This window comes from Venturia canescens, chromosome 1, assembly GCF_019457755.1.
Source record: "Venturia canescens isolate UGA chromosome 1, ASM1945775v1, whole genome shotgun sequence".
NCBI lineage: Eukaryota > Metazoa > Arthropoda > Insecta > Hymenoptera > Ichneumonidae > Venturia > Venturia canescens.
This window is the reverse complement of record NC_057421.1, coordinates 8,028,511-8,047,757: the sequence shown is the minus strand read 5'-3', so window position 1 is coordinate 8,047,757 and position 19,247 is coordinate 8,028,511. Positions and strand designations below refer to the sequence as shown.

General features: G+C 36.8%; 3 protein-coding genes across 4 annotated transcripts in view; 2 read left to right on the top strand and 1 right to left on the bottom strand.

Annotated features, from left to right (window-relative positions):
• The window catches only part of LOC122410025 (uncharacterized), a 41,026-nt gene extending 22,163 nt beyond the window's left edge, over nt 1-18,863 (bottom strand). The window contains exons 1-2 of one of the 2 annotated variants that reach the window (XM_043418016.1): nt 18,168-18,863; nt 16,244-16,618 (exon numbers count right to left, since the gene is read on the bottom strand). In XM_043418016.1, coding sequence (XP_043273951.1) covers nt 16,244-16,618; nt 18,168-18,350 — 558 coding nt within the window. In that variant the 5' untranslated portion in view covers nt 18,351-18,863. The remainder of the gene's footprint in view (nt 1-16,243; nt 16,619-18,167) is intronic. The other variant, XM_043418011.1, reaches the window with a different exon arrangement.
• On the top strand, nt 786-8,201 carry LOC122410019 (uncharacterized). Its single transcript, XM_043417998.1, has 5 exons — nt 786-1,135; nt 2,706-2,840; nt 2,936-3,250; nt 3,457-3,838; nt 3,917-8,201. The coding sequence occupies exons 1-5, from the start codon at nt 972-974 to the stop codon at nt 7,334-7,336; spliced, it is 4,416 nt and encodes a 1,471-aa protein (XP_043273933.1). The 5' UTR covers nt 786-971; the 3' UTR covers nt 7,337-8,201.
• Nucleotides 13,197-14,373, top strand: LOC122410085 (toll-like receptor 7). The gene has a single exon (XM_043418108.1). It carries the CDS (start codon nt 13,466-13,468, stop codon nt 14,354-14,356), a length of 891 nt encoding a protein of 296 aa, XP_043274043.1. The 5' UTR covers nt 13,197-13,465; the 3' UTR covers nt 14,357-14,373.
• Nucleotides 18,864-19,247: the final 384 nt, after the last annotated feature.

Genomic DNA, 19,247 nt, shown 5'->3' with positions numbered 1-19,247 from the left:
TTTCGTTGGACTCCAACGTTGGAAACTTCAGCCTCATAGGCTCGCCGTGTCCGTTTTCAACGCATATTGCTACGTAAAAATTACACTTTTTTTAAAACAATACAAATGCACAGAAACCGCTCTATCATCGTGATTGTCACTATCATTTTTATTAATCAAGAGACGGGTAGCGACTCGACGCCAAATATTAAAAGTCAGCGTAGCACGAGCCCTGCCGCGCTCTACTATACGCGAATATGTCGGTTTTATGATGTCACAACAATTTCAAATCGTTCTCACAAGAAAATGACTAGACAGAAAACCCTAATTTTTTAAGTAAAGCTTCTAAATTGAAGAATACGCACGCTGGGTTTATAGATTAAACTAGCGAATGGGTGACGGAAGCGTTACAAAAAGTGTGATCGGGCGAAGCAAGCGTAAGTTAAAAGCGAAAATGAAAGAAATACGTTGGTAAAGACAGAGAGAGAGAGAGAGAGAGAGAGTTATGTGTCATATACCTAATGCACAGTGTAAACTTATCGTCCCCACTCTTAAATTGAGTCTTGAACCCAGATCTAGAAGCATTGTAGGAGCAAGAGAGTGGTGCGCACGCAGATTTTTTTTTCTCTCTTTCTCCCATTGCTCACAAGGTAGGGTAGCGAGTAGCGAGTTAGCCTACGTTACACAAACATCGATAGCAGCCCACAGGAGCATGTGAAAGAAATGCGCGCGCATATTTTCTTTCTCCCTTTTTCTCATTGCCAGTTCATGAAATATATACATCTCAGTAATGCCTGTGAGTTTCCTAACGTTACACGAACGGCGATTTTTTGGTTATTTCGTGATTATATTCCGTTCTTGGACGATTTTATAAATCAGTATTTTTTCCAAAACATCACGGATTCGACGTTTGGAGAGAATTCATTTTTTGTTTTGTAAATTGTAAACGTATTGTAAATTCATTTTTTTTAATGCTCGAATAATATAAAATTATGGCAGAGAGTGATACAGACTCGGAGTATGATCGCGATGCTCCAGGACCATCAACTGAAGGAAAATTATACACTGAATTCATGGAAATAAAGTGCGAGTCGCCGTATTCGTTACAAGATTTTGAAGCTAGTGCGACTCAATCTTCTGATAATCAATCACAAAGGTGAGTGCGTATCTCATAATTGTTGCTGACGTTGTAGCGTTACATACAGCGTCCCTTTTTTCTTTTCTATTTTGCAAGCGAAAACTTCTTTGGGAGCGTTGTACAATTTATTTTGTAGGCATTGAATGAATGAGACTGAGCCGTTACGCTCGGCTCGAGTCGACTCAAGGAGCGAGAGAGATAGTCACCGCGTCACTGCTATACTCGCTCGGCGACCATTTCACGTTCGGCTATGTAACGCTCGTTCGCATAAAGTCGGCTCGAGTCGACTACTTTGCCAAAGATATTGAGTGGAGATTTCAAAATTTCAATGTTGAACTCGCAAAAGATGCATCAAAGCTGTTAGTGGATTTTTGGAAAACAACATTAAATTTTTAAATTTGAATAGGTCGAATGATCCGAATGAAAAGACAAAAAAATATGAAAATGATTGACGTAGTTTTTTTTTAGATGCTTAGCAAATTTTCAACCAAAAGTATTCATATTTCATATTTTAGTGACCACAAACCTATTTCATTTTTAGAATTATACGATACAGATAACGATTAGTAAAAGTGAAATTTATCAGAGTAAGGGTATTTTACACCATGTAAAAAAATATATAAAAATGCATGTTTATGATAGATTTCGTAAAAAGTAAACGAGAAACGTCATATTTATTCATAAAAATGCAACGTAAATTTTATAATTCAATTTTAAAAATCATCCTTTTTCATCTGTTTTTCAAATGTCTAAAACGCCATCCGCCATATTGGATTCTAACGTGACGTCACTCCGATAGTAAACAATCTAGATTCTTATCGTGCGCTCTGTGTTATTTTGAAATTTTACAAGTTATTATGTACGTTTGTGGACTTTTATCATTCATTTTATTAAAATTGCATCATGGAAGACGGTTTTGTGAAAGCAAAAAGTACAAATCTACCAATGATAAATATGTCGATGGTGGCGATGAATCCACAATTTTTGTGGCATTTTTACACTTGTATTATCGCATTCAGGCACGAGACACCAACGATATACCATTATAACTCATTATATTCACAAATCTTGTTACTTGGTCTTTCGCAATAGTATTGTTTACTAACGGAGTGACGTCACAAACCGAAACAACATGGCGGCTAGTGTTTCCGCGCGAAAATTGAAAATTATAAATAAAAAATAGTTTTTATGACACTTTTCGGTCTTATAAAATTAAAATAAAAATTTCACTGGTTTATTACGATCTCAGGATTATTTTGAAACAGTTTTCAAAAAAGGTGTAATACCCTATTAGATATTTTGTAAATTTTATTATTTCATAAATATATAACGAAAAAAAAAATAGTTGTATTTCGTATTATGTGATAAAGTTTTTACTTCTATCGTGTGGTCTTAAACACTTTATTACACTATACCAAGCCGCGCTTGTTCTCTATCTCTCATTTCTTGTTTGCCACTCTGTCTTTATCTCCTACTTTTCCTACTTTTTGCCTAGTGCACCACCAAAGCTAAGCTAGGGCGTAAATAAAGAAATTAATCAATCTCTCGCTCTCTAATATTTTTATAATACAGTACATATAAATTTTAGAAGTTCATGGTTACAATCAATTGATGACATCAAGATTGAACATGACATTTGTCAAATGGAATTTGAGAGTGAAAATCATACTGAAAATCATACTGAAAATCACATACAGAAACCGAGACAAATTACTGGAGTTGGGTATGTTAATTTTTCTTTTATTTTTATAATTATTCATGACTCAATAATAATTTACTAAATTTACTAATTAAAAAAATAAATCAATGACAATATAGGTTGATCAAAGCGAAAACTTCGGCAGAACGTGGTCGAGAATTCAGAGCTCGAAGAGCACTGCTTAATCAACAAAGACGGCAACAGGAATCCGCTACCATAGATGAAATTTCAACAGAAAATATTCAAAACGCTGGCCCATCAAAAGGAAATCGAATCCCTGGACACTCTGAAATAAATATAGTTGAAAAAAGAGCCAAGTCTGCAGAATCCTCAAGAAGATGGAGAGCGAGAAATATGAGGACTAGAACAAAAGCAAAACAGAAAGCGAAAACTGCAGCTCAACGCATGCGAGAATACAGAGAGAGAAAAAGATTGTAAATATTGTTTTATTTAAAAAAATTATGTTATTGAAAGGTTATAAAATTCTTCTTTACATTTCTAAATTTAGAGCAAAGAAAGCACTATTAAAGCTCAACGCATGCGAGAATACAGAGAAAGAAAAAGATTGTAAATATTGTTTTATTTAAAAATTTATGTTATTGAAAGGTTATAAAATTCTTCGTTACATTTCTAAATTTAGAGCAAAGAAAGCACTATTAAGGCAGCGAAGTGAACGAAATTTAGATGCTATGGACAGCGCACCAACGGGAGAAAATCAAAGCGCTGGCCGATCAGTATTGAAAAGCAATTCTGCACAGCTGAGAAGAGGGAATGAGGAAATTCGTTTACCACAATTCGTTCATCATCAAGAAACGGATGAAAATAAGTCTGACTTCCATGATTGGACTTCGAGTTTGAACTACGATAACATTACTAAACATAAAAGGGCTCATGAAAAATTTGACCAAAAGTTTCGCGAAAATCCATTTGGTTATTCGTGTACAGTATGCGATAGATTGTGGTTTAAAAATGATTTGAAAAAGGCACCTCATAGTTGTGAAGACCTGTTGAAGAAAATAACCGTAAGAAATAATGTTATATGAAATGATACCAAGATTAATGCACATACCATATTCACGCAAAAACTTTAAATTTTCCAGAATATCAACAACATCAACGACGCAATGATTTGTTCGACTTGTAAATTCGCAATTGACAGACAAATTATTCCGATATTGTCGACCTACAATGGATTCAAATATCCAAAAATTCCATCACATTTACCGAAACTCAATTTAGTTTCTCAACGTTTGATTTCTCCTCGTCTCCCATTTATGCAGATAAGGAGACTACGGCATGTGCATGGGCAACGTGGTATTTACGGTGAGACCATTAATGTGCCAATATCAGTGGATACAATGGTAAATCAACTTCCAAGAGATATCAACGATGGCCATTGTGTCTATGTACACATCAAACGGAAACGAATTCACAAATCGAGCTATTTACACGGATTAATTAATAAGAAGAAAATTAAGATATGGTTACAATATTTGATAAATACGCCTGTTTATACCCACTATAATATCACAATCAACAATGAATTCCTCAGAGACTGCGATGAAGAAACTCAGGATGGTCAACAAATAAATAACATAGATGAAATCAGTGAAGATATTCCCATTGAGGAGAGTCTCACAGCTCAGCAGCATACTCTTTTGTGGAACGACGAAAAATTCTTAAGAATCGCACCTGGAGAATACAATATTCCTCGGAGCTTGTTATTCAATGAAGACGCTGAGGAATTGTCTTTTCCAACTATTTATTCGGGACAATTTAGAACGTATAAAAATAATATTAGAGCTACGCCATTCATGATTTCTTCGAGTGAATTGCGGCGTTCAGACCGTCGAGGGGTTACTCCGTACCATTTGCTGTATGTCGCCATGAAGATTATGAGACTACGGATTCGTGACTGTTTGACTGTGGTGTTTAAGCATATTGGTCCTAATACCAATATAAAAAGAGAACACATCGAATCAGAAATTTACATGAACAATTGTATTGAAACGAATCTTGCCTTCCTCCGTTCAATACCGAATTCAACTTGGTATTGGGCACAACGAAAAAAAGATCTTTTTGCCATCATGAGGCAGAAAGGAAGACCAACAGCCTTCATGACCCTTAGCGCCAATGAAATAGGATGGACAGATTTAATCCAGTTGTTATATAAATTAGCAAACAATGGAGTGAACATTTCGGATCGTGTAGCGGCTGAATTAAGTTTGATTGAGAAAAGCACACTTATCAACGAAGATGCTGTGACTTGCGCCATCTACTTCAATAAATTGGTGAATGTGTTATTGACAATATTACAATCTAAAGAATGTAGTCCTTTCCGTCGCTACAGAGTTGCCGATTATTTTGAACATATTGAATTCCAGCATGGCGGAAGCCCACATGCTCATATATTACTGTGGCTTGACAATGCTCCAAAAAATATGCTTGGCGAAAATAACACTGAAGTGATAAATTTAATCGACAGTTTAGTATCGGTTTCAACATCTCAAGCATCAGGAAATATCAGACTACAAACCCATAAACACACATTCACATGTTACAAGAAGATTGTTGCTAATAGACCACAAAAATGTAGGTTTGAAGCACCTTTTATGCCATGCCGCAATACATTGAATCTCACTCCGATTCAAAAAACAGACCCACAATTTCAAAAATATGCTAAAAAATATGCTGAAATCAGAACCAATTTAGAAAATACAGATTACAACAATATTGATGAGTTCTACGCAAAAAATAATATTCATTCGGACGATGAATACTGTAACATACTCCGTGCTGGAATTAACAGACCAAAAATATTTTACAAACGTAGTCCGTTAGAAAAATGGAATATTCCATTCAATCCGTTCGTATTAAGTATTCTGAGGTCGAAAATGGATTTTCAAATTATTACTGAAGAGTACTCCTGTGCAGCCTACGTTGTTGAGTACGTCAACAAGACTAATCGAGGTATTAGCAACTTACAGCGAAAAATGATAGAAATAATGAATGAACATCCCGAGTTCGATATGGTGGATATTACGCGAAAAATGAGCGTGGATATATTTAATAGTGTAGAGATAAGTAGTCAAGAGGCCGCTTGGTACTTGCTTAGGGAGCCAATGTCAAAGAGCTCTGCTGGAGTCGTTTATATAAACACTGTATGGCCAATTGAACGTCAAAAGATACGAAAGACCCAAAAAGAATTGAGTGAACTCGATGAAAATTCCACAGATATTTGGAAAGAAGATTGGTTCGATAAATACCAGAAACGACCCGACGAATTGAGTGGCATTACTTTAGCGCAATTCGTCTCTAGATATTTTCAAAAAAAAGGAAATGTTTACGCCGAGAGAAAAGAGCGCAAAGTTATTCGATTCCGGAATTATGGTATTACACAAAATTATAACGAATACAGACGAGAAATGGTTACTTTACACATTCCATTTCGTAATGAAGATGCTGAAATTTTAGCAGAAATGAAATTTATCAAGATCTACGACGAAAATGAAGCATTAATTTTAGAAAGAAGAAAAGAATTTGAATCAAATTTGGACATCGAAAAAACGATTGAAATCTGTCGACAATTGTGCCAGGAAGACGGAAATCCGGACGATAATGATGAAAGTGAAATTCAAGATGTTGTGGATCGCTTTCCAGAGCCCAGAGTGAAGGAAGAAAGAAGATCCTTGTCAAATTCCCCATCTAGAAATGTCGCTCCGGAAGGGACGACAGGAGCAGACTCGGGGAGAAATGCAGAAACCGGGACGGTCAAACGCTCCAGACCCGACGACGACACCCCCAGTCCACCTCGTGAGCACCAGGACAAGGAACCGAGATTAAATGACTACGGATCATATGCTCAGATAAAGGAAGGAATCATCAAACTCGCCATAGTGATGGAGGGCTTTCCGGCAAATCAGTTGGGACCGAAAGAGGTGGAAAAAATTAGAAAAATAATTAGAGAGCGTATCCTGGAAGTTCCCCAGGGTACAAAAGTCCCTACATTCACCGATTTCTGCGAAAGGAACGGCGCTCTCATCGTCAGCTGTGCTGACGAGCAGACCAAGGACTGGCTCAATAGCTTCTTCTTGGAGACACCGATGGACGGGAAACTCCTACGTGTGCTTTTGCCGGAGGAGTTCCAGAAGCGATACCAGGTAGTTGTGCACGTGAAGGAGGCGGATATCTCGACCGAGGAGGCTATTAAGCTTCTCGACCGCCAAAATGTGGGACTGGGTACCGATGATTGGGCTGTCGTCAAGGACAGTGAAAGCAGGGACGCTTCGAGCACCCACTTCGCCTGTTTCATTGGTGGCAAATCCCTGGAGGCGCTGAGGAAGTGCGACTTCAGGCCATTTTGTGGTTTGAGTCGCGCGTCCATCAGACTTGTGGACAAGGACAAGGATCGGGCCGAAAAGTCCAACTCTATCAACTTACCCAAACCGGCCGCAACGCCAGCGGAGGGGGGAACAACTAGGATGTCCCTGGGTACGATAACAATTTCACAACAGAACTAAAAAATGGTGAACTTTTTGGATTATCGTCATATCGGATGTGTAATGTCGACACAATCATTGATGGCCTCGGTTATATTGACTCTTTCGATCTCTCATTCAATTGCATTAAAAGTATAGAACATGATTCGTTTTATGACTTTCGAGGAGCCAGAATCATGGGATTGTCTTTCAACCAGATTAAAATTTAGAAACTGGAGGGCGGATACATAATTTAGGTTTGACTAATAATAAAATCGAGAGCATTCAAAGTGGATCCTTCAACGCGAATCTCAATTGATTGAATCTGCAAAATAATTTGTTGAGCCAAATAAACGGTGCAGAATTCGCTAGTATTAAAAATACTCGATACCTTGAATTTTTCGAACAATGGAATAACGAAGACCGAGAAGACTTTTGTCAAATATCTTCGTAACGTAACTAGCGTAGTTCTCTCTGATAATTCAAACCAAAAGTTTGGGAAACGACGTTCTATTTGGGGTATCAAAGATATACGATTTCACAGTTAGGTTGGAAAGCGTCAAGCTAGAATTCTTGCAAGAGGTTGTGTTCAACTATTTGTCCCCTTCTAAAAAGTTGGTGAGTAACGTCCGAAGTTGGTCACCAACGAGGGGCATTGTTGTCGCTTTATTCGTACTGTGATTGGCCGCTGGGGCTTTCAAATTCGGAGTCTTGCTGTCAGTTTCATGTTTACTATCAATTTGGCAGTGGTGTATACGCGAGTGGTTATAAGCTTTCCTTGGGCGCAGCAGCGCTAATAAACCCCTATACGCGCGCTTCAGCGCGCGCTAATATACCCTAGTAATATAAATATCTGTAAATCTTAACTTATGATATGAAATAAAAATATATTTCGTTTGCACGAGAACGGTTTTATCATTTTTCCATATTCATGACGATAGAAAATCCAACGAATAATCACATCAAAGCAGAAAATATCATTTTACCTCTGTAGTAAAGCACAGTGGACAACCATAAACTTATCGAAAAAAAATAATCAAAAAAATTGTCAAATTTCATTAAAAAAAAGAAACTCAGAGACGTTATGAGAGGCGAGCGGATGTAGCAAATTTGGACATCCTGAATATCATGTACTTTATGTTTTCCTTGAAAAATTATCGCTCTCGAAAGAAAAAGTGCGACAGAACATTTCTACAAATTAAGTCACGTCAGACCGCAGATTAAATTGTCATTCAAGTTTTTCGGAAAATTCTATGGGAAAGAGTAACGAAAAAAATCAGGTTTATTACCAGTTGAATAGAATTTGCAAGCTTCTTCCAACAGAAGCTTAATCAAGGCTACAAGTTGAACGACTCCTTCTGAACCGGAACTCACTTTTTTCCTCATGTATCGGACTGCCGGTTGCTTATATCGGGTCTCCGTTATTTCGTTCATCACTCTCCCTTGCTGATCATTATTCCTGCTCAACCTTCCACTCGTCGTTTGCTACTTCGAGGTCTCTTAATTCATGGGAAATATTCTGAATACGTGAAGAAACTATGAGCCTGTTCGAGGAGAACAGAGACTACATTCGACAAAACAGGTTTTGTAAGAATCGTTTAAGTGGTCATTCCCACTATCCGAGATGATTTTCTTATTTCGAGATGTGAATTGATTATTTGCGATTCATCTGAGTCTGCGCTCGCGTGTGCATCGATGCAGACGATTCAGAACGATGCGATTTTCGTCTCTCGAATCACCCATTCTGGTGAGCTGACATTGAACAAGTAAATTATGTACTCGAGGAAGTAACACTAAAATCAATCCAATTCTCTGTTTTTTAATTCAACTAAACTAACGGTGAATATTTTTGTTCCCGAAGATCTTTATCGACAAATATTCATTTGTTCGAATAACTCGGAGAAAAATACAAATGAATTTTGTTCTAAAAAGAGTCTATTCGGAAAAAATATCTCTTCTAAAAAATCTTCATTTGAAAAAATCTCTACAAATGTGGTTCAGCAATGACTAATTTCCATCGAATTTATAGAATTCGTAGAATATCAGCGACTTTCAACAAAAACTGATTTTTATTCAGTTTTAGGCATTGTTTTATAAAGATTGCTCGGAAATCAACAAGAAAATGACGACTTTTGGCTCCTTCCTCGTCCCGATTCTTCTGGCCGGCCTCGCTGAATCGACCCGAAATTTGTATGTGCCCAACATTGAGGGTGGAATTTTGAAGAGCATTCGAGTCTCGGGTGCTGAAGCATTTGATACGTTGGATCTCTCGGGCTTGGGTTTTCAGCGTATCGATCCCAACGTATTCGAAAATGTGACTCACGTCAAGAAGATTAATCTTGCGAATAACTCTCTGGTGTCTCTGCCACGAACTACATTTTCGAATCTGACAGGACTGGAGGATCTCTCATTGGCGAATAACGAAATAAAGTCTCTGGAGGCAGGTCAGTTCGGGGGATTAAAAAATCTCAAGTTTCTGAATATCTCGAACAACCCCCTGAGCCAGTTGTCACGTGGGCATTTATACGGGCTTGGAAAATCGACGGACGTGTCAGCGCGGCTTCCACACGAACTCTCGGTGCTGCACACTCTCGTGTTCGATGACTTCGCCAATTCCGCATTTGATCTCGGAGACATTCCGCTACGTTTTAAACGCGCAGACGGACAAAGATTCAACCGAGATTCGGCGAGAGGTTTACGGACGGAGAACGATGCGTGGAATGTTTACGAAGTGATTCGGATGTGCAACGATGCTAGCGGCTCCGCGAGGGTGTGCATCCGCGAAGGAATCGTCGAAAAGCTCGTCCACAATCCAGGCGACATGGAACCTCGTTGCAAATCTGTCAGCAGTTTTTATAAAGATGCTGCATGTAATCTGGACCTTGAAAGTTTTGGCATGTCGAGCTTCGCTGCTGGCTGGTACGCTGACGATAGAGAGTTTTTCACTCGACTCGATTTCGCTGGCAACAACATCACGGAAATAACGTCCGAGCTGCTTAATGACCTGCCAGCGCACGTCCTCGAAGTCGATTTGTCCAGCAACAGAATTGTGCTTTTGAAAAATAAAATAATGCTAAACCAACATTTGGAGTCTTGGGGAACAACTCCATCAGTGAGATCGAAGACGGAGCTCTGGAAAACACGAAGCTCTCGTACGTGGACTTGCGTAAAAACCGGCTGAATAACACAAGATTTGGCGCGACTCTGCCTTCAACGTTGCTGGAATTGACACTGAGTGATAACTGCATCGACCAGTTATTGCCTGACACGTTTTCTCGCTTGGACAAACTGGGAAAAATCGATTTAGCTGGCAACAGCATAACCGTTATTGAAAGCGAATCTCTGCGAGGACTCAGCTTTGTGGATGAACTAATTCTTGCAAGGAATCAAATAAAGAGCATCGAAACAGGCGCTTTTCGGCATTTTAAATATCTTCAAGAATTGGATCTCGCGAATAACAAATTGACGAGGTTGTACAGAGGAATCTTCGATGGCCTGGACTTTCTCAGTCGCGTCGATCTCTCGTCGAACAACATTGCGGAAATAGGGCACGACTCTTTCCATGGGTTATTCGGCATTGGTAGACTTTATCTGTCTTTCAACCAGATTGAGACTTTGGAAATTGGTACATTCGCCAATGTGAAGATGTACTTTGTTCATTTGGATAGCAACAAATTAAGGAAGATTGAAAAGGGAACTTTCGACTCGATCTTTCTTGGGGAGTTGTATCTACGAAATAACTCATTGGACCGAATAAACGGCGAAGAATTCGCCGGTGCTGATGCACTAGAACTGCTGGATTTGTCGAAAAATGGCATTCGAACGGTCGAGAAAGGTTTTGCAAAACATCTGGGTAACCTGAGCATGTTGGATCTCTCTGATAATCCGATTGAGAGTCTGAAAAATGGCGCTTTGTTTGGTTTAACTAAGGATTACAGATCCACGATTCGATTAAACAACGTTCAGCTAGAACCCTTACAAGGGGGCGTTTTTGACGATTTATAACACAATTTTATTAAAGGCTCATTCGAGGAGTGGAAAAACTTTCACTTTTTTCATTTACATTCGCTTTAAGTAATGTTAATCAATGAATAGTGGAGTGAATGTTCATATTTACTTCGAATTTATACAAAATATTCTCTCAAATTTACCAAAAGTGTAATCGAAACTTTGAATCGATTTTAGAAATTATTTTCGTTAAACGAAATGTCAAAAAAACATTCACAGTGCAATGTCTAGGGTTGTTGACAAACAACCGTTTTACGAATGAAATTGTAAGAAAAGATCTGAGGAAGACTTTCCTCTATCAGTCAAGAGTGAAGACTCGCTGTGGTCGTTTTCGACAAAATATTACTACGTTAAAATGGCACTTTTTTTAATATAATAAAAAATTTGCAAATTGCTTCCTCAGGATGGTCAAGATGCAAGTAAATTATTTTTCATTTTGGCTTCCTCATAGAGGAAACTTTGAGCATCGTGCATCTTGACCATCTTGAGGAAACAATTTGCAAATTTTTATTTCCAGCATTTTTTTTGTATACAAGGAAATAATGTATTTTCTCTACCTTCTTTTACGAACTTTAATTTATCTCTTTGTTCATAAAAAAAAACTAAATGACGAGCCATCAGAAAAAACAGTTTACAACTTTCAATTTTCATAATTTTTCTATTTACATTGAAATTAAAGAATTCCGACAACTTTGCTGGAAAGTATAGAGGAAGTACAGACTTATACACAATATCTTTAAAAATTTCCAAAAATTCAAGCGGTTAGACAATTTTTTGAAAAACTCATATTTTCGTAAAATTCAAAATGTCATAAAATTTAAACCGCTCAACCGATATTCCCTAAATTCAATACCAACCTTCCTATTATGATAGTCTATTTATAAAAAAAAAATTATTAATAAATCTGTAAATTTTCAAAAGTTAGAGCGTCGACACCCTTTTTATGAAAATTTCAAAACGTCGTCAGATTCGTATTTTTTTACAAATTCTAACAAAATTATCAGAGAATGAAGAGCTTGTGTAGATTAACATCTGTGCAAAACGGTAGCCCTGTATCTCAAACCGTTTCAGAGTTATAAGCGTTTGAATTTTGCAGTGCCATAACATACACACACACACACACATCCGGACATTTTTTTTAGATATGATTTTTCGATGTTTTGGAACATTTTGAGCACATTGACATTGAAAACTGGAAAAAAAAAATTTCATCGTCACAAAGCTTCCTCGATGAGAAAGCAAAAATGTACTCAAACTTTTCTATCATAATGATTATAATTATCATTTGTATTAACAGTTATTATACATGGTAAAAGTGTCAAGAATGGAATGTGAGTAACGAGGAGAAATAAAATTCATCCTATTAAAGTAAACACTTCGATGATACTTTATTTTCGTATAATCCAAAATAATTCATCAGTCCCTAAAAATCAATGAGGGTAGTTTGAAATTCGGACTTCAAATTCTGACAATCACAGCTTTTATAAGCTTATTTAAATTGAAAAACCAAAATAGAGATTCTTATTCCACGGATTTGCTGAAATTAAAAACTGTGCCGGGAAGGCTAGTTAGGCATACTTGTCAAATTTCCAGAGAAGCAGCTAATGTTATTTGGACATTCGAAACAAAGAAAAAGTTTATGTCTGTCCAATAATAGGCGAAAATGAATTAAAACTTTTTTACTGACAGATAAAATGACGGAGAACATTTTGATTCCGGAATTTTATAACGCGTATAGGAATGAGAGCTCGATCACTGTTACCGATTGTCGATAATAAGCTTGCTCAAATTTTCGCTCTGACAAAGCAATATAATTATAATATATACAATTTGATTTGACACGTTTTACGCAATTGAGTTTTCGAGAAACATGAAACACGTCTCCGCCGGACCGGACAGTAAAATGTAGTTTTCTCCTGCTCAAACTGATACCAGTTTAATAATCTCTAAGGCAGAATAAAGTAGAGGTAGAGGTGTCTGTTTGTGAGTGCAAAAGAGTTGACATCTTCAATACTTGACAAAATACTTTATCAAAAGTCTGAGGTTATGTTGATGTTTCATATTATTGCGAATCTTTTCCTTTAATTCGAAATCAATTTGACTTGGCTACAATATTTTTGTTTTTTACACTCTTTTTATATATTCCCGAAAGTTAATAGTGAAATGTCGATCATCAGTTGCGCAGTGGATTTGATGGTCCTCGTTGCCAACAGGGAATATACACAAAACAGTTATGTACCAAAAATAGAGAATGGAATACTCGAAAGTGTCGAAGTTATTGGTGAACCGCCTGATACCCTCAATCTCTCGGGTTTGGACATTGAATCCATCGCTGCTAATGCATTTGTGGATTTAATTCATGTCAAGATGACAAATCTTGCAAACAACTCATTATCCTCTCTGCCTCAGTCAATCTTTTCAAATCTCCACCAACTGGAAAGTCTTTCTCTTGAGAACAACTCTATAGAATTCTTTGAATTTCAGCCGTTTTCCGGGTTGAGTAATCTCAAGCATCTGAATATTTCAAATAACCCTGTAAAACTGTTGCTCGAAGGATGTTTACATGGGCTTGGCAAGACAACCGATATATCAACTCGATTTACCCATGAAATCTCAGAGCTTCGTACCCTTGTATTCGAAAATATCAAACCTCAAAAACCACGTTCAGGCACCGCTTGTCCTAAAGTGTCAACAGTTACGGAAGGCACTCCTATGGCGATATTATGTGTTGAAGACAGGATTGTCAAAAAGCTAAAACCTCTTGAAGATCCAATCTCTGAATCCCATTGCAAAATAGTCAATGGTATAAGTGTTATAAACTCTCTGCGCTTGAGTGATTCTGGAATATCTACTTTCGAAGCTGGTTGGTATCGTCTCAATATGGACTCCATTAAGGAACTGAATTTGATCAACAACAACATTATATATGTTACAAGTGAGCTTCTCAATGATTTGCCAAAAAATATAAAAACAGTTCTTTTGGGCAGCAACAAAATTGTGCGCTTGGTAAAAGGAATAATTTGCAATGAACACAGCCAGTTTGAATTTGGCTGAAAATCCTATCAGTGAAATAGAAGACGGAGCCCTGGAGAATACTCAGCTTATTGAATTGTCCTTATTTGAAAATCAGCTAAAAAACATGAGATTCGTTAAGACTCTGCCACCAACTCTGCAATAGTTCACACAAGAAATTGTATCAGTGAAATATCACCCGACTCATTTTCATCATTGCCTAAACTACGAGGAGTCATGTTGACTGGAAATAATATTAGTGTTATCAAAAGAGATTCTCTTCGAGGATTGAGCTCGGCATACTCCATTTTTCTGGATAGAAATAAAATAGAAACGATTGAAGCAGGTGCTTTTCAGGATTTAACATCTCTTCGATTTTTGAATCTTAGGAAGAATAAAATAACCCATTTGGAGGAAAGGGCATTCAATGGCCATCAGTTTCTTAAGTACATTGATTTGACATCAAATAACATTAAAACAATTACACTCAATTGCTTTGATGGCTCGATGGAGTCATTGGAAACATTGGTTCTGTCTTTCAACCAGATTGAAGTTTTAAAAACTGGTATATTTGACAAACTTCCAATAATCCAAATACAGTTGAATGATAATAAAATACACACAATTGAGATTAGAGCTTTCAATTCCCAGAGACTCCTGTATCTGCATTTGCAAAACAATGCGTTGAGGCACATAAAAAGTGATGAATTTGCTGGTTTCCACAATCTAGAATTTTTAGATTTGTCCAACAATGGCATTGAATGACTGGAAAAGGGTGTATTCGAATCCACGTCACTTGAGAAGTTGTATTTGAAAAATAATTCATTGCGCTATATAACAAGTGGTGTTTTTGCTGGTCTCCATAATCTGGAAAATTTGGATTTGTCGAACAATAAAATTGAACGACTGGATAACGGTGTTTTTGAGTCAACGTCTCTTGAGTCATTGCAACTGCAAAATAATTTTCTGAGTAAATTGAACGGTGAAGAATTTTCTGGTCTCAATAATCTGCACATTTTGAATTTAGCAGGTAATAAAATCTTGAAAATTGAAAAAGGTTTTGCTAAATATCTCGGCAACGTCTTTGACTTGAACCTTTCTTTTAGACCTTTTAAATCCTTTTAAACAATTGGAGACCGGTGCTTTATTTGGTTTATCCAAAATCAATTATTGCAGCATTCATTTGCGAAACATTCAGCTCGAGCTGTTACAAGGAGGTGTATTCGACGATTTGTGATTGAATTCGCTTATATACTAGAATACATAAAATGATGTATCACTGTTTTTATACTATAATTATTTTCATATTCTTTACACTTTTTCCTACATTTGAAAGTAATAAAAATATTTTATTTTCTATTCCGTTATTGTATCGTACTCATTTATAATTATTCTCGAAATATTAACAATAATAAATCAGTAACGAAAATGAAATTCCACAAAACTATTGACCAAAACTGGCAATTAGCGTTTCAAAACTCGAACGCCAAGTCCCGGCTTTCGGTATTATTGGGAATTCTTTGTCTTTAAATACCAAAATATGAATTTATTCTTACAGATCAACTATTATAAGAAACTCAGTAAAATCTCAGCCAAAGTATTACATGCGAAACTATGTTTTGCGAACTTGCAAGGTTAGATTTTTTCCTAAAAACTATCTGCGTCATTTCTAATTCAGCCTGATTAATTATCGAGTTCTCAACAACGTTTATTTTTCATGGTGAAAATAAATCATTTGAGCAAATGACTACTGCTTCAGACAGTATTCGATATTTGCGATTACTTTTTCCTTCATATATAATTCCGAATATTTTTCGATCTGACAAGTTTCGGTTCAAGTTCTCACTTCAAATCTTAAATTTAATTTCAAACGAAATAAAAAAAAAAGAAAAAAATGGTTAACTCTTATTATGATGAACAAGTTCTTACCTTTTGTATGTAGCTGGTGAACCATTTCGGCACTGCATCGTCGGAGCGTTCAGGTTCCTTGACGTTGTAACGAGTATCGATGAATTGGCGTTGAATTGGCGGAAACTCGTGTCCGCCATCGTTCAGGTTGATGGGAGGCATTGTCAATGGAGACGAATTTTGCGTGTAGATATTTTTCTTCTTGTTGTTCGTTTCGGATTGAGAACCTCGCTCGACGACCAAATAGAGGCAAACCGGTCGTGGTTTTTGGGTTGCTCGAGCCGTTGCGATTTTCAGGGCTTCGTCGAATTCGCACTGAGACTCGATGGGGATTTGGTCGTCGTCGCTATCGATGTAAGTCACCACATCGTCGATGGAATGTTCGAATGGCGCGAACTAGAGAACAACAATTTTCTGTTCATATTTCTCCAAAAATATCCTTCATTCAGGGGCTACTTTAGCAGAGTCGTCGGAAATAGCACTGATTCATCCATACCGACTCGTCTGACTATTTTTCTCCAATATACGCGCGTGCTTTGATTATTATTGTTATTCGAGTTGTCGTAAAAAATGAAAAAAATTTTCCCACGGTGTACCAAAATCGAACTAAAACTGCAAACATTTCGTTCATTCATTATTTTATCGATTATTTAAATCGTTCCTTTTATGCAGATTTAGGAAAATTATCGCAACACAACGCAAAAATAAAGAATTTTATTGTGTTTCAAAGATGGAAAGTTCGAGATCATATTCACGTTGCCGGCATGTCCAATTTCAAGGTCAACTTATTTTTCCTAGGCTAAAGCAACTCGTTCGTCGTCGCGTAGACAAAAAAAATCGTCAGAAAAATAGGATTCTCGAACAATTTTAACCTAAATTTGGTAAAAGATAATTTCGCACTGCGTTATTACTTGAAAATTTTTAATATTATATTGAATATTTGCTGAGAAATGGTCAAAGTAATTGAAAGACTTGTACGTCGTTCATTTTTATGACGTCGTTAGAAATACTGACAGTACTGAAAATGAAGTAGATGATTCTATTAAGTTTAGATAACTGTTCACTTGTCAACGAGTGACGAATTAACGAGACCCATTGAATTTTCTTATCACCACATTCATCGAACAATTAGTCACAATTTTATCTTTTGATATTCATAGATTTTAATGCTAGAGAAAGAATAAGTGCTTTTTAAAAATAAATCGATAAAGAGATGACTGAGCCCAAATAGAAACAACAACAATTGCGAGAGTAGAACGAAAGATTAAAATGCAAATGACATCCAACGACAATCATACGATACTTTTGAAATAAAAATGCGAAAAAAATACAATTAAAATTTCTTTTTTAAGTTTTCAGTTAGAAATACGCGCAATATTTATTGGATCACTTAATTTTGACATTCGAAGAATTACAGTCTGTCAAAACAGCAAGCCCAGCGAATATTGTGAATCAACTATAAATTAAAAAATCAATTTTTTTTATGGTTTTGTAATTATAATGAATAACAATAAAATACGAGCATACTTGGCATGTCTGATGAGGAACGAATTTTGATTCCCAAAAAATTGGTATTTGTATTGTGTGATAGACGTCAGTATTGGATGAATTTTAAAGATCGTATCCTTAAAAGTCAACTTTTTCTCACATTTAAACTGTACACGATTTTTTTTTGTGTTGAGTGAATTTTTATTGAGCAGAGTATATTTATGTGGAAATATTTCTATATATTGTGTACACAGAAAACACAAACTGCAGATTGCACTTATAGAACATCGACATGTTCCATTCAGGGTCAAGTAGGGGACGAATTTTGGCTCAAGTTCAATACTGTTTATACCAGAGTTTATACTGATAATCGAGGGAACGTAATAGGCAAGGATAAATCGCATTCTCATAAGGAAGAAAAAATAATTAGCAAACAAATCAGCGAAGATGAACTTACCAGTTCGCGTTTGAAAGATTCCCAGTCGCGTACGTTTGGCGTCGAAATGACGGACGTACCAGTTTCTCGAACGTTGTCGTTCTCGGGTCCAGTATTTGTCCAAATAACCGGGAAACGGAGGTTAACCGTTGGCTTTTTACCAGCAAAATCATCATGCGTCATGAAATTTGCTTCTTCTGCCATTATTAACACGCGCGACACAAATATGTTTATGAAATCTATTAATAAACAGACGCGTAAACCAGCACTGAATAAAGGTTGAGCTTGGAGGCCGATTTGTTTGTTTTCTTTTTATTATTATTCGCTTCAGTCTTCAACTTCTTTGCCAAAATATCACGAGAGGATACTATGCGTTACGAATCTTTGTATAGAAACGAAAAAAATAAACAGTTACGTGAAAACGTTTAATCGTGTCGTCGCTGCTCGTCGAAACTGCGCAGGAGCTCGAGAATCCATTTGATGCCCGCAGCAGCAAGGGATATATGAAAAATTGTAAACACGAAGGGAAAAAAAACTTCCGAGAGGGCAGGCCCGTGTTTCGTGCTAATTTTGATTCGCGATCGCAGCTGATCTATCAGCTGTTCGACGTTTTATTCCAAAACAAACGTGTCACGTATGAACTATGAAATTTTATGATACATCGTGGTGTAGCTTGATTTCTGCCTGCACCTCGATTACGAGATACAATACTTTCTAACACAATTATCCTTCCTAAAAATACTATTTATTATTGCTCTCGCACACAAACACAAACATTCCGCTTTTAAAGATGGCGTCGCTTATGTTCAAACACGCTTGCGCGAACTGCCGTTACGTGCAGACGGCAGCAGCATCACTACACAAATTTTACCAATTCAATTTGACCCGGGGATTCTCAATGGGCATTCGCATTCGCCCATTGGTTTTGATAAAATGCCTTATTCATTTCGGTTTAATTTTTTTTATGAAAAATCGTTCAGGAAAGTTTTTTTACGATAAATTCATGAAATCGTTGAACGTAATAATCGTTGAACACAAAACTAAAAACGTAATATCGGCTGGACTTTTCGAATTGAAACTGAATATTTTCGAATCCAAGAT